This window comes from Melozone crissalis, unplaced genomic scaffold (assembly GCF_028551555.1).
Source record: "Melozone crissalis strain CALT ecotype California unplaced genomic scaffold, PUWL_Pcris_2 ptg000016l_1, whole genome shotgun sequence".
In the NCBI taxonomy this organism is placed as follows: domain Eukaryota; kingdom Metazoa; phylum Chordata; class Aves; order Passeriformes; family Passerellidae; genus Melozone; species Melozone crissalis.
The window spans coordinates 19289589-19305851 of NW_026535794.1; the positions used below are offsets into that span (position 1 = coordinate 19289589).

Sequence of the window (16263 nt, forward strand, 5' to 3'; positions counted from 1 at the left end):
GGGATAATCCTACTTAATTCTTTGCCTTGCTTCTTTTGTACCTCAAGGTGGTGAACACTGATAATTCAGTTGTTTGACAGGGTCTGAGACTGGCTGCTTTTCAGCTTTCCATACCATGACCTGACACATTTAGATTTTAGGAATGAACAAGGTCATGATCTATCAACCTCATCTGAGTCACTGTATTAAGTGTAAGTAACTTCAAAGTAAGATACCTCTATAAAGAGAGAGTTCAATAAACCCCATAAAACTCAATCTCCAATTACTTTCTGTTTTTTTCAGAGTTTTGTTTCAAGTTCTTACAGTTTTTTCCTCATTGAAGAAAAGCAATACAAGCATTCCACTTAGTAGAGAGGCAGAGTCCCATCTTTCAATATTTACCCTACATGTAGGGTCTCTGTTTTGGGACCTCTTGGAGAAATTTACAGTAAAATGACTAAAAAATGACTACAAGCTACATTATTAACAAGTTTAAATGCAACATGGTGGGCTGACTACTCATTTTAAGAAGCTCAAAGAACTTTCCTGCAATAGTCATGAGAAGCATTAAACCTGTTTCCTAGTATTCCATATGAAACAGGGACAAAGAAGGTTCCAACAGACAGTAAGTTCTCTACAGCTGAGCTTCTCATATTTGTACCTTCTCTTAGACACACAAACAATCCCAGAAGCCTGAAAACCTTTGCTTTTCTTTCACAAAGGAAGACTTGCATGTATTTGGAAATCCATACAAATGCTACACCTCTGAAATGTGGAAGTTTAAAACTGTGTCCTACCACCCACAGCTGCGCTCTTCTTCAAAGCTCTTAAGGGAAGAGAGTACTCTCCCAAATTCACTGGAAAGAAGCAAAAGCTTTTGATTCAGCAAGGAAATTTTACTCAGAAACAGAACAAATATCTTACTTCCTTTAAAGGCAAAATACATATTTTGCACAGCTGTCTTTATGTTACTGTCAGTATTTTCCCCTCAAAGATTCAAAGTGTAAACCTTCTTTGCAAAAGCAAACAGAAGGGAAGACGAGACAAAAAAAATTATAAGGCAAAAAGTGATTTCAGAAATAGTTTACTCTAACAGCTACCCAATGGCATTCTCTGAGCACAAAATCAAACCTAGGAATTGCACAGAAATTTCTCATTGCTGCAGCAAGTACTGAAAGAAAAGTTTGCCAGCTGCATTCACTACAAGGCAAATGAAGAAACTCCAAATGCACTTATCTTTAAATCAGTTCTTAAAAGACACTACTAAAAGCAGTAATTATATAAAATTATCACATAGTTTCAAATGAACCTAAAAGAGACAAAAGAAGCTGACATAAAATAAATATATGTTATCCATGCATAACCATCCAAGGAATAAGAAACACCTAGTTCTCAAAAGAAGAGCAACTAATAGCCCACTTCTTTTTTGGAAGCAACAAAGAAAGAAGAACTTTCCTAATAGCTAACTATTATTGACTAACTCATTAATCAAATCATTCAGTGGATTCATTCTGTAATGTGATGGTTTTTATCCCTGAAACAGGCAAACTTCAGGGAAATAGCAGCCAAACATCTCTATATGGACAAGCCCCATGCTTTGGTATCTACAGCATTTCTTCTTGCATTTAAGATTACTGTACTTAGTAATACTGCATATTATAATATATTTATATAATATAAATATATTTGCACAGTATTATAATTATATTATAATATAATTATAGTACTGTGCAAACAAGTGCACAGGGAAAATTCCAAACATTTCATTAAGTACTAAGTCCTGGCAAAACTTCAAAAATATTTACTTTAAAGACTACAGTATAATTTCTCCCTTATGGTAATTTTCTTTGGCCTCTATTTTCCCCCAATTCTATATGCTAGTGTTCTGTGTATATCCAGCCATGCACAGAGAATTATTCAGAACTTCATAGGAAATAATATCTTACTTAAAATCTCCTATTCCAACCTGAGCTGACAAACAGAATGAAATTATCACTAAGCCTCTCTAAGAAAAGAAACAACTCCAGTAATTTTTCCCTAATTACATGTTTACATTTGTTCTCAATGTGCAACAAATGTTTCAAGAACTGTTTGTCACACCTATTTCTCAAAAAAACAGCTTTTCTTTCCATTTTTACGCAAATTAATAAAGTCAGAGTAAAATGCTTTACAAAATTTCTGATCTAAAAAAAGTATCCTTTAAATAAACACAATTTATCTCGAATAGCAATAGGAGTAGAAGGTGAAATTACTGCAAGCTACATGAAAAGGGAACTAATAGTTGTATTGGTTTTGGGGGATATTGCTCAAGAACAGCCTACTTGGGAACCCATGGCAGTTTAACCACAGCAGTGCTAAACTCAGCAGCAGCTACAGACTTAGCCAGAGTTGGGAGTTCCCTGCCAGCCAACACTTCTCTAAATTCAAAACTAGACTGCTGCTGGCCCTGCAGTTTGATTGCTTTCAGAAGGTTTGCTGCAGCAACTGCAGTATAACCATTTCTTGGATTCCCCTGACACCCACAGCTGCTATCTCCCTGACCCAAAAAGACCAAATAATGACAGTGAAATCTGAGTTCTGTAAAAACAGGGAACAAAAATAATATAATTTGCAGGCTAGGGGTGTGACCCCAAACTTTGGCATTTCTGACACTGATCTCATTGTACTTCATAATAAACCATAGTGGTCTGATGAAAAATAGTTTTAGGCTGACTGCTAGCATGGAAAATAGACCTCAGTCAGAACACCTGCCCAGAGCACAGAGAACTAAGAACTGGACAACACCAGGAACTCTCTCTACATAAACTGTATGGTGCTAGTAACTATCTAGTGAGAAAGAAAAATACACTAAGTATCAACAATGGAAACTAGAATTTTAATAGCAAACACAACTGTATCGTCACACATTTAGAACAAGAACTGTTTGAGAAAGAAGAAACTTAAGTTATGATGAAGAGGAATTAATAAAGACTAAAGAGAGAGAAAAACAATGGATTTTGTCAACAAGAAATAGTAAAAGATGCAGAGTACATTTTTTGAAGTTACAAGGATTTACTCATCCAATATCCAATTACCATCAATGGAAATAGTGCAAGATAAAACAAAATTCAAAGTGTTCCATGAAATTTCAGAAGGACATTAAGGGAGAAACACTACCAATTAAAAAAAATTATGACTGACTGCTATTCAAGGAAAAAGAAAACACATGTTCTGTTTCCTCAGAATTGAGGAGAGAGAGGAAATAAACTCATCAGTTATAGGAAATCTTTAGCGCTTTGTGCCCAAGCAGAAACATTTTATTAGCTCTGTACTGAATCTTGTTGCATGTTCTTGTAAATGCAGAGGGAAGCAAAGAGTGAGATGCCAATAGAGATGCTCAGACAGTAATGAGAAAGCTTAAGAAAAACTTAAGACTTTGACTCCTGGTTTTTCAGCTACACTGGTAAATAAGATGGACAAAACACATTGACAGCAACTGGAGAAAGTGAACAGAAAAGAAAAAGACCAAAGAATGAAAAAAGGAAAAAGGCTAGAAACATTGAGAGGGAGCCCATAAATCAAAGATGGAAACTTGGAAAGGGGATGTGGGGGGTGTGAGAAGTCACAGAAGCAACGTGAACAGGGACTGGTCTCCCTGTAGGAAGAACACAAGAGGAGATGTATGCCTTTTTCTTCTTTCTCTTTTTTATAACACAGTCTATTCCTACTTTATTCCATTATCCACAAACTACCATAAAATAAAGTAAAAAATAAAAAGAAACTAGAGGTTAAAAGAACAACACAAGAAAAAGATGTAACACAACTAATCAGAAATTCAGACAGTTTGCATCTGCAGAAGGGAACATAGAAAAACCAATGTAGTTAAGTGAGGAGAAAGTAACACAAGTGAAATAAGAAAAATGTAACTATCAATAAAGAACAATAATAACCTACTGGTTTATAGCTCTGCCTTTTTGGGCTTTTTTTTATTTGAAGTCTCACCACACTTTATAAAACATTCCATCTCACTGACAATTACTTACAAGCATTCTCCTATAAGCAAATAATGCTACTAAAGTCAATGTTGTTTGCAAAGGCAAAAGTCTGCAAGTATTTGCCTTAATATATTAGCATACCTCTCTGTCCTAAAAGAAAGGTTTATAAACATATTTATGTTAATATCAACACTTAAAACACTAGGACTTTGTGGTACTTAATAATAAAATCTCATATAAGCTGCAATAGTATTTTAACCTATAGAAAGTATTTCAGATTCCTTTCAAAATAAACTGTTATTCAAAGATCATGGCATTTTCAATTAACGAAACAGTCCCTAATCTAAAGACTAATAAGACATGGCAGATAACCTTACAGCTTAATTTAATAACACAGCTTTCTTAATTCTTCAATTTATCATAAAGACATTGCAGAAAACTTACAGCATTACTGCAGACATTTAGGAATTTTATATAAAGTGCATTCTAAGAAGCATAGTTTAATATTATAAAATCTCAGAAGTTTTAAAATAAATACATTAAATGTAAAAAGACATAGAATTATACCTTATTGTAACGATCATGAGGAACAGACTGCAACACGATAGGCTCCATTGTAGAAACATTTGCAAACTGCACCTCGGGAATGTACAGAGCACAAACCACATGAGCCCAACCTACAAAAAGTTATAATTGTATTTAATGTTTTCTAGAAGCTTAAAGGAAATTTCAATGTAGTACAATTACAGTACAAAGAACCTTTTACAACACTTTTTTTCCACAAACTACTACTTTAACTGTTTAGAATATTAAGGACATAAATTACACTTAAGTCATGTTTACATTTCATTTCTGCTATCCAAAGTTCAGATGATCAGTAATACATTTTTTAATGTAGTCAGAGAGAATTTATATATGTAATACTCCATGAAATTCAAATACTAATGATTTATACAAACAGTGACACACAAACAGAAAAATTATTATTTTGTTTAATTTCTTGGATTAATACAGTCAATGCATAAAAACTACCACTCCAAGTCCTGCAAAAAGGAAGCAGCATCTGACCAAACCGATATTCTTACAAGCATGGCATCATAGAAGACTTCTGTGTATAATTTTTATTTTAAAAACATCATTCTGATTTGAATAGACTCCTGTTTCTTTCTGTAGATAGAAATTGCAACACATATGCACACCCTCACATCCCCTCTATGCTATCTCTTGCTTTTCCATTTATAAAGTTGTGGCCAACTTGTTTTTTCATAGGAATACAAATACCTATATCCAGTCATATTCTAATTTATTACATTGGGATCAGTAAATAGTTAGTTACTTACCATACTGTGCTTTAACAACATTTTAAGAAAGCCAGCATTCTGAATTGTCTGGCATTTGGTTGGATGGAGGTGGGGGTAAATTCCAAGTCAGAAACAAACCTACGAATTGGAAGCCTTTTTTCAACAGAGATTCTGGGAGCTATTGGTTTGTTTCAGAGGAGAACCATATGCCATAACTGTAGATTTGCTGCTACATAGTTAATCCAACATATTGCTTTAGTGACATGAATAATAGAATTATTACAAGTATCATCATCGCATCCAGAAGTGAATTTGGTGCAGCTAATCACCTGGTATAAATTCTCTTCTTCCCCACGAGGAAAACTAAAGTCTCTTGTCACAAGACCCTCAGTAAACTTTAAAAATAATTCTGCTTTCCTCCTACCCAGGCTGACTTGTATGCAAACATTAAGGACGTAAAATGACAGACTTAAATAATTAGATAATCTAGCAGGTTATTAGATTAGGCAAGCAAAGTAAATTATCATTGTGCAAGCACATGCTATAATAAAAATAAAAACAACAACAGTAATAAACCCCCCCCCCCCAAAAACCAGAAAAAAATTTAAACAGAAACCCCACCATTTACTGTCTCACTGCAAACTTTTCAGAGCTTTCATCTTGGATTTTCTCTTTTCAACTACTCTACAGAATTTAAAAGGTCTTAATTTCTTCACCGAACTGTACTGACTCTTAAACCGAGCTAAACACAAAGCTGTGCTTGCTCACAGTGGTATTGTTGAGACTCAGGAATGGCATTTAGAAGAAAAAGCACATATGCAATTCCAGATACTTTTCTTAAAGCACCAATCCTCTCCAGCTTCTGCCAAGGGATCTGGTGTTTCCCCTCTCCATTTACTAAACTGGTAGTTACAATTCCTATGAAAAATGGAGAGTGCACACACACACAACAGTTACAGTAACACCACACATATCCTTCTAGTGTTTCAACTGCTACTAAATACAATATCTGTGCTGCTCCCTAACTTTATTCAAAACAGTCTTTAGAATTATTCTGTACAGAAAAGGCATGAGACTAATAAAAGCGTAGAGTAAAAAAAAGTATAAACAGACAACTTGAGCTGCTTTTAAAACCTGTTTCAAGAGACCATTTTAAAATTATCATTAACAGACAGACTATGGGGAAAAAACTATAAAAACCACAACCTTTTTTGTTCACTTGTCTACTTGAAGTATCTTCAGGGAAAGTGTTTATAAGGGCTTTTCTAAGAATTGCAAACTGCCTTAAGCCAGAATCATCTTACTAAAGACAAATAAATGTTAGTATGGTGTTAATGATGAATATTTATCTTTAAATGTTCTCTCAAAAAATTAACTCAAATAGAAACACCATTTATCTAATAAAGCCATTAAACCAATAAAAAAGTGACACTGAAATTTTGAAAAAAAATAAACCTTCTTCAGTTGGCTACACATAATCAGATGGCCAAAGCTTTTACCACATATGCAATTAAGTCTGTATTCTAGTTACAGTTACATATAACGGAAACTTATTATGTAAATATACAAAATATACCAGAGACATTAGGGAGGGAAATCAGTTACTAAAGTGAACTGAAATTTAGGAAGGTAAAGAATTTATAACGAACCAGTTTCAGTACCAACTTAATGGAATAATGCTCCACCACTACACCACTATCCAAAAAAAAAAAAAATCAAAACACTACAATACATTCCTATTTACAAATGGGAAGTACACATCCAAAACAGCTGTGGCCAGTAACAGGCTTTTAACTTTCATGAGGCCAAACCCAGGATCTATATAATGAAACAAATGAAGCACCACAGCACTAAAACACTTTTTGAGCCTATGCTAGTAAGTGCCCACAGAATTGAGGACAAGGGACATTTTCCATTGGTTTCTATCTGGCACCTTCAGATGCCAGATTATCTGGCCTTGTTGGAAAATCACAAAAATATAATAAATCACAATAATGTCCAACAATAATTTAACCAGAGGGGTGGTTGCAGCACCCTTATGTTACCAGCCTCAAATGCCTATACCAAAAAAAAAGCCTAACTCCAGCACCAGCATCCACTTGGATTCAAGACACCCCATACACAAGTTCTTAAATATTCTTTTGTCCAAAGTTTAACTGGTGAAGAAATACAGAATTGTGAGAGAGCAACACTCAGCTGACCTGGAAGTGTCAAGGAGAGTTCCCTTTAGGAAGAGTAAGGAAGATATTTTTCCATAACAAATGTGGTTAAGAACTGGTTGTCTAAAGGTCCTGTGCAATCTCCACAGAGAACTCAAGGTCTGTAGACTCCTCCACTAAACTTTTATACTTAAGGGAGGTCAAGAAGATTCCATTTTGCCATATAAGAACCAGACAGTAGGAGGAAAACAGAAAAAAAGCAAACAAGAACCATTTTCCCAAGCATCAAGGGAGTAGCCACTATAGCTACAAAGCAGAAGGAGAGAAGCACAGACACCTAGAGCCCACATGTGAGAGATGTCCTTGGTCCCACTGATGAGAGAACCAGCTACTAACCTACAAACAGTTTTACTTGTCATGTTTTGTTCACCTGAGAGCCTTTCTGACTATGTAACACAGTGCAAACACACCTTCCTGATCCTCTGCTGACATTTCCTTCTCTTTTAGACAACTACTCAGGCTGAGCACAGGGCTCAGAGCCCCAGCAGAATAAAGGACCTACTGCCACGTTCGAAGTTGAATGCTTTTGTCTACTGTTTTCTACTGGATGATAACTGCTTTCTTTGTCTGCAGGGACAAAGAAACATTCTAAAGACACCAATCCAAACTGTACATAGAAACCTATATGAGAAGTAAGCATTTAAAAGGATGTGTGGTATTTAAGACTACCTTAAAATACATATTTTTCCATTTACTCCATCTAAGCCATAAAGTTTGCACTATAAAGTTCCTATTCAAATTACTTATTACATACATTATTCTAGGGCAATTAAAAGTTCATCAGCAACTATACACCTTTTAAGGTTTACCAATGTATAAGTAGGAAAATATTATATTATACCAATCCTTTTAAGCTTTACCAATGTATAAGTAGGAAAAATACCATTGTATACCCATGTTTTAGATTATAAAATAAAAACTCCAACAGCACTGTTAAACACATACACATACAACATACAAAAACATTCAAAACATTCTCCCTGATTTCTGTTGCAACTGAAACTATTTTATCAGCTTTCCTCTTCACCCAAACATTGCACAGAAATAACAGCAAGATATTCCTATTTTTTCTTAACTGTTTTCCAAATTTAGCCAGGAACTCAGGAGATTTTTGAGATCACTTTTGTTCCAAATGTGTTCATTAAACCCATCCCCATAAACGATATAATTTACTCTTTAAATCAATTATAAGCTTCCATTCACTTCAGTTGTGCATGATGTGAATCCAGACAAATGGCCACAGACTATTACTTGCTTTTTTAATTTTACTTATGAAACTTGCAGTAACTGCTAACAAACTCTTACTATCCCCACTGAACTCCTTATACCCAATTTACTTTTGGTTTCATCTCACTTTAAGGACAACTTTAACTGGAAGAAAGGGCAGGACACATGTTGTTGCAAATAGAGATACTGTCAGTTTGCAAAATGTTGTTAAAATTTTCCCTTATATTCAGACTTTTGTTATTTTATTTCTTTTTCAATCTTTGAAACTGTGGCCTTTTGACATATGTGCCTTCTCAATAATAGTATTCTTACCAGATAATATTGGTTGTCTTGCTTACTTTAAAATGAATTTCATTTCTTGTTTTTAAACTAGAAAGACTAAGAAACACAGCATAAGGATTCAAATTAGCCATCGAGTTTGCCTGTTTCTGTGCACTCTTACTAGAATTGTTTTCTCTGAAACTGCTGAAGAAATACCCTCAGGCTACAACAGGGCTGACACATTCGCTGCCTCTTTTGCTTCCAAAAAACCCAATATTCTACAATAATCAGTGTCTCCATCCAGAAACTGTAAAACATAGTTTTTAATTTTTATTTATTGGTGATAGACAAAGTTAAAAATACTTACTTCAACTGCATTTTCAAGATCAGTAACTTTGGGAAATGTTGCTTACCGTTTACAAAAAAATCCAGGGTGCTTTCTAAGAAAACATCACACAAATATAACTAAGGCATTTTCCTTTGGAAATATCTTAGGAAAAAATTCTGCCAACTTTCAAACAACATAAAAAACCACATATAAAGAAACTCTGAGATATTCTTTGATAACACTAATGAAACCAATTTTTTCCAATATCAAAAACTGAAAGTCATGCTGAAAAGTCTTCAAAGTTTAAATACAACATATGAGACTTGCAGCATTTCACTTAAATGCATTTTTACTTTGATTTTTCTCAGGAAGACACACTATTGAGTTTCGCCACTTTTTACATTTCATTCTGGTTCACAAGATGTTTCATTACCACCACAGAATCTATCCAAATGTTACCAATCATCACTCAGATTTTTATTTCTTGTGCCCTACTGATTTTTAACTCAGTGCAAACCTAGCAGTACATACTGAGCAGGCAGAATTGTAATATATATTGTTCACTAACGTTCAGAGTAACAAAGCTCAGACTTCAGACCCCTAGCTGAAAATAAACAGTTGAGCTGTTATCCCAATGTGACAGAGAAAAGTAATTCCTGGCAATTCTACCATCAGCAAACACAAGACTGTTGCCAACAAAGAGCTCTATAATTAGAAGTAAACTCTACCAAAGCAAATTAACAAAGAAAACCCAGGAAGATAAATAATACAGTATGTTACTCATGTATACAGTATGTTACTCATCTAACTAAATTTTTGCCTTTACAACTACTACTTAATTGCCCAAAATTTGATTCACAAGCACCTTCCTCATAAATAAACTCATAGTACTTTTAAACTGCCTTCCTGTGCAAGTTTTCAAGCCTTGTTTTCATCATCTTTGACTTCACAATAAAATAACAGCAACAAAAATATAATCCATGCTACCATCCACAGCAAGGGAAGCCCACATCTAGCTGGTGAACTAAGAGGCACAAAGCAGGGACTCCACTACGAGCCTCAGTCAGTGCTGAAGCTGTGCAGCAGAGCACTAAGGCACTGTAGAGACCAGAGTTGTGAAGCCACACTCAACTCCAGCCACAGGACCAGCCTGGTAGCACAAGAGCTCTGGGATATTATCACTGTCCCCAAACCATGCAGCAATGTCAGAGCAAAATTTGTTTATGCATTCGAAGTTCCTAAAGAGTCCATTACATTTCATTAAAGAAATCTGACTTTGTTTGTAACTACAGCTCACACCCAAACCAAGAGAATGTATGTATTATCCTAGCATGGAAAAAATGAAAAAATCTTTATTGGAATGTTAGTTTCTTATGGGGGTTGCTTTAAGTTGTCAATTAGGATAATTAGGATATACCTCAATCCATTTCAGCTGTAGACTGTCACTGAAAAGCAGGATCTCACCTTACTGTTCACTTTTAACTGTACATCCTTGTCCTCTCCTTGCAGTATGAGTTTGCTGTGTAGCAGGGCAAATAATTTCTTTCATTCATCTCATTACTAAATTTGTGGGAAACTTAATAGTTTACCTTTGAGCAAGATGAGTCAATGGTTTGAAGCAATCCTGAGGTCACATGATTATCACACACAAAACCATCAGCGCAGAAACACCAGTCAGGGGAAAACCACAGACCCCTCCTTTCAGCAGAGGTCAATAGCTGTCCTAGATTACATGAAATTGCACCCTCCATTTCCACAACTATCAGATCTGCTGACTGACCCAAAGGCTGAGCTCTATCCAACTCTGCTGGATTCACCTTTCAAACATGTACTTAAGACCATTACTGTTACTCTTTGCCAAAGGGCAAGATTAAGCACTATTTTAAACTTTTAGTTGTCTCCTCATTAAGACATTCCATGTATTTTTAACCCTGCTCTTCCTTTCCTGTTAAAACAAGAAAACTTGCAGATAAGAAATCTGTCAGCTGAAGTTACTGTCTTTTCCTTATTCTATTGAATAAAGATTTAGAGTTTGCTATAGTTAACACAGTATTATTCATATTATATTGTTTGATCCACTCTTTGAAGAGGGGTAAAAAGAAGGTGCCACACTAACCACTACAGCTCTCACTGTTGTGGTTGGTAGCCGACCTCCCCACTGGTATAGAATGGACAATTTGTTTAAAAGGTAAAATAAATACTATTTGTCTATGAAGAAAAAGGCTTCATCCTACAAAGTCCTACTACTGAATTTCACAAAATACTCCATTTAGAAAAATCTGAACCTCAAGTAAAGAATTTATTTGTTTCAAATCATCACTCTGCAGCACAACAAATAGTTTGTTTTCAAAACAGCTACAGATGAAATTACATTGGTCCACTGAGTAAGCTAATAGCTTTAATAATTTTATCTGGCATGCTATGGAATTATTGAGTTTCTTCCACCTCTCTCAAGAAATCCTTTCATACAACAAAAGGAAGAAATACGTAATTAAGCACCTAAAACTCTATTTAAAAAGTTTCTACATATACACTCTGATTATCAGTAATATAAATCATAAATACACAATACTTTATATGGTAATACATTAATTTCTATTAATGCAGTATTTTAAATTTATTATCTTTTTTCTCTTTTCCAGTAAAAAAAAAAATACACACACTGTTGTAAATCTGCTCAAAAAGGCCAGAACATTTGTAGGTAAGCACTTGCAAAATGCATACATCTCAGTGTGTACATATAACATTATACCATCCACGTTCTTAGACATTAACACCAAGAAAACTCATCAGAACAGTAAACCAGACACTGAGATTCTGATAATAACAACAGCAACAGGAAAGCCTAGCATATAATGTTTTTATAGACTTGGGAGATCCTGCCACTAAGCGAAAGGGTGGGAAGAGGGTCTGGACCATGACATAAAACCACCACGTTGTTCGCTGGCCTTTCCCCAAGCAGCTGCATGAAAGAAGTCTTGGTGAAAAATCATACAAAGAATGCTGTTACACAGCATTCCTGATCATCATCCACTGGAATCAGATTTCAAAGTAACAACTTGTATAGCAAAATGAAACCTTTTAAGCTTGCAGAAAATTGTGGAAAAAGATTACTGCAAGAAAACGATTTAAATGTGAGATGCACTACATTAGATAGAAGTGAACAATTTGCTTAGAAAACAGAATGCATACTCAGTACTATGAGAAGATAAAAGAACTGGGATTCAAAAAGCTGTAATCAGTCCAAATGGTCATGGTTTTATTTCCTCCTCACTGAGTGTCAAAAATCCAAAGGAAATTACTGCAACAGTTTAGGAAATATTACTGAACTGAAAGGCCCAAAACTGTCAAATGCCAACAGTTCTCAAGCGTTTTCAAACAAATGCTCACTTGTTACATCTCTGTTTTTCAAAAAATGTGTTTATATTTTATCCAACTACTAATCCACTTACCAATCCACCAAGCTAAAGGAAAATTAATCTTTCAATAGCCTTCTTACATGTAAGACAGCAAATCAATAAGCAACTCATATACACATCAGGTTTTCTCATTTTAAAAAACTTTTATATTTAGTCATGTTTAAAACCACAACATGAACATGAAAACCAAATTCATCAAGGAATTCTGTCAACAAATATATTCAGAAAGAAAAGCTGCTTTTTCAATCCAATCTTTCTTTTCTACTTTTAGTATCAATAAGGAAAGAATAAATAAAAATTTTTAAAAAAAAGAGGTAATAGCCTAACAGAGTTTATATAATTCCAGTCTCTGAACACAGGAAAAATCCTCATGTTTATGTAAAAACAAAGTCCATATGCAGGAAGGATTATTTTTTTGTTCACAAAACTTAACCATAGCCCTAAGACAGTCATAGGTATTAGGCAAACAAAGTATAAAACTTATTCAAAGCTAATTCCTAAAATTTCTGACAAACATCCTGCTCATAACTATGCAATGTCCTATTACTCTTAAAACTTAATTAAATCAAATGTATAACTAAACACAGTCAACTCTTAACAATCCTTAGGACAGATAAACCCACTGACAGATAAGCCACACCTCAGATACTAGTCCAGACTCCTAAATCTATTAGATTACTCAGTTAAATCTAAGAGTATTGTTTCTAGGATCTGTGTATTTCAGGAGCAGAATGGCCATTTTCACACAGTGCAGAGACTGAACAAGCACGTGCAAACTGACCTTAGCTGCTCCTGCCCAAGGTCACTTAAAGTCTCTGACAATGGAAAGCACAGGAGGGACACTGAAGCAGACTGGGACATATCCCACACAAATCCAGACTCAATTATCTTTTTGGGATCACTTCAGGTTCTGATTATAGCCCCAGTAGCCACCAAGAACAGGCAGTCATCTGTGTACTCTCCAGTAAACCCAGAAAGGTTATGGTAAGAGGTATTGGAAAGGCGAGCACAGAATAACTGACCCTTGCCATCCCAGTCTGCAAATACCAAATATCAAATTTGATCAAATAAAACCATGAGGTAACAGGTTCAAAAGAAACTCATGGACACATCATACTGATCAGCCTTGCCACACATGGACACTAAACTTATACTTTATACAGAAGGGAACACTTCAATAGTGTGATGGACTCATCTTCCATCAAATACAAAAATACCATGTCTGGAGCAAGAAGTCCCAAAGCATAAATGCTTGTAGGCTAGGAAGCTATTCTGAGAAGGCACAGAAGACCCTTCTCAAGAATCTAGTTCATAAAGTCAAAGAAAGCAGGATAAATGTTGTTTGGCCTCCATGATATGTTCCTCTCCTATTCCTATCTCAAGCTGTCACCTTTAAGTTCTCTGTAAAATCCTTGACAGTACTGGTCCAATAATGCTGCATTTCAGAAATCACTGAAAACTGTAATTCTGTATTTGCCATAGATGACACTAGAGGACCCACCTGATAAGCACAACTTAAGGCAGAGGCAAACTCCAAACAGAAATATAAAAAAAATCTAAAAAAAATGGTGATCTCTAAAAGGTCAGGTAAGCAGCAACAGGCCAGTAAAAGGAGGGGCAGCAGGAGGAAGAATGCACATAAAGGAACTTCGCACTGTGTGGAGAGGTGGGAGAGAGGGACAAAAAACTCACAAAATACCAACACAACCACACCATATGCTACCAAAATCTATAGCAAATTCATTATACTTATAGTCAGTTAATAATACTTCTAAACAACACAAGTTTGATTCCCTACAGACTACTGCCATACATGTAGTGCCTCAGAGATCTTAAGGGCAAGACAACACTGTTACAGAAGAGCCCTGAGATTAGGCTGCCTTCAGTTACAGTTGTGCAGCTGACTTCAGACAGATCAGATACAGGTTGCTGCTAAAAGAACCCTCCTGGCCATTCCTCCTATCAGCATCAGCATGGGCAGCTGGGTCAGGGAAGTTTGCATGCAGCTGAAAAGGAATGCAGGGCAGAAAAAAAGGAAAAGTTTTAAAAACAAGTACCATCACAAAGGAGGAGGAAACAATGTATAGCAAGGACTCTCACTGCAGTAACAGCTTCTTACTGCAGGTTATGAAAATCACAGAACGCTACAGTAAAAGCTCAGTAGCCCATTAATCTTCCAAACATAAAAGAAAATACGGTACCTTCAATGCCCAAAACACAGTCCTTCACCTTATTATAAAACAAATATCCAGAAGACTCCTAAAAAAAACCTACAAGAGCAGCAGGCCATCTATGGGCTAAGCAATCTGCATACTCAAAACAAAAAGTACACTATTTTTTTCTGGCTACAAGAAAAAAATGAAGTTACTTGTTGCCAGAAGGCAGAAAGAAGAAAAACCTTCTATCACTGACTTAAAATCAGCAATTTCTTCTCTTGTTCTGAAAAGCTAAGACCATTTAATTATCTATATACTTTGAGAAAGACTGCATAATTACAAGTTTATAAAGCTAGATCCTTACAAGGTTTTACCAGAAATGCTTGTTTTCAAGTTTCTTCTCAAATACCTGCATCTTTTTATGATCTGCTTGGCAACAAAAAGTGTAACAGCATTTTAAAAAATTAAGTATTAACCTACTGAAAACACTACTTCAACTGGCAAGCCCATTATCTGATCTTCAACAGTATTTCTTTAAGTCTAAAAATCTTCTGGTAAAATCTCGTTAGGCTACTCTATGAAAGGAAAATTTCAGGTAAGAATGCAGATTTCTGAAATGCAACACCAATCAAAGTGTTTTCCAAGGTGCACATCCTTCCATAAAGCTATTATTTAAAAAACATTTGGTCCACAAAGTAGAATTTGCTATTTTCAACACCATGGACAAGATCTGTTACAGAGGCTGGGTGTTTTCAGTAGAAAAAATAAATTACTATGCCTCTCAGCTATGAAATATTCAGTATGAAGTTTTCACTGATGAAAACACTTGGGTATTAAAATTATAGTACAGTGTTATATCTTTCCATTGAAACTTAAAGCATTTCAATCCTATAGAGTAATTCACTTTCAGACAAGAACTTATAATTACAATGAATAGGATGCTCACATCTTTGATGCACACTATCAAAGTAAGTTCTCAAGACTTCATGCTAAGAAAAAGTTTCAAGACCACCACAGCATAATAGCAAAGCATTCCCAAATACTACTTGAAGTATAAAACCAGAACACACTTCAGCTACTTCACAAATTTTCCTGTATATTTCAAGACGTTTGAGGCTTTCTTGTTACTATTTCCTAAAAATAAAGTGTCCAGCTGCCATTTCTAAAGAAATTAATTCAACATTGCATGTATTGACATGAGAGGAATAATAAAGAAGAGGAATAAGACTTAAGTACTGGGTATTAAGCTGAGTGATGTGTTTGAGTCAGTTGACACTAAAATGGTAAACCTAGAGCACATATATATATATATATATGTATATATGTATATATGTATATATGTATGAACAGAGCAGTCACAGGTATACAAGGGAAACGATAGATCAGCACAAACATGTGC

At 35.1% G+C, this 16263-nt stretch overlaps 1 protein-coding gene across 2 annotated transcripts in view; it reads right to left on the bottom strand.

Moving 5' to 3' along the window:
• Positions 1-16263, bottom strand: part of MLLT10 (MLLT10 histone lysine methyltransferase DOT1L cofactor) — a 123884-nt gene that overhangs the window by 84420 nt on the left and 23201 nt on the right. For both annotated transcript variants that reach the window (XM_054273641.1, XM_054273640.1), the window contains exon 4: positions 4521-4630. In XM_054273641.1, the coding sequence (XP_054129616.1) occupies positions 4521-4630 (110 nt within the window). The remainder of the gene's footprint in view (positions 1-4520; positions 4631-16263) is intronic.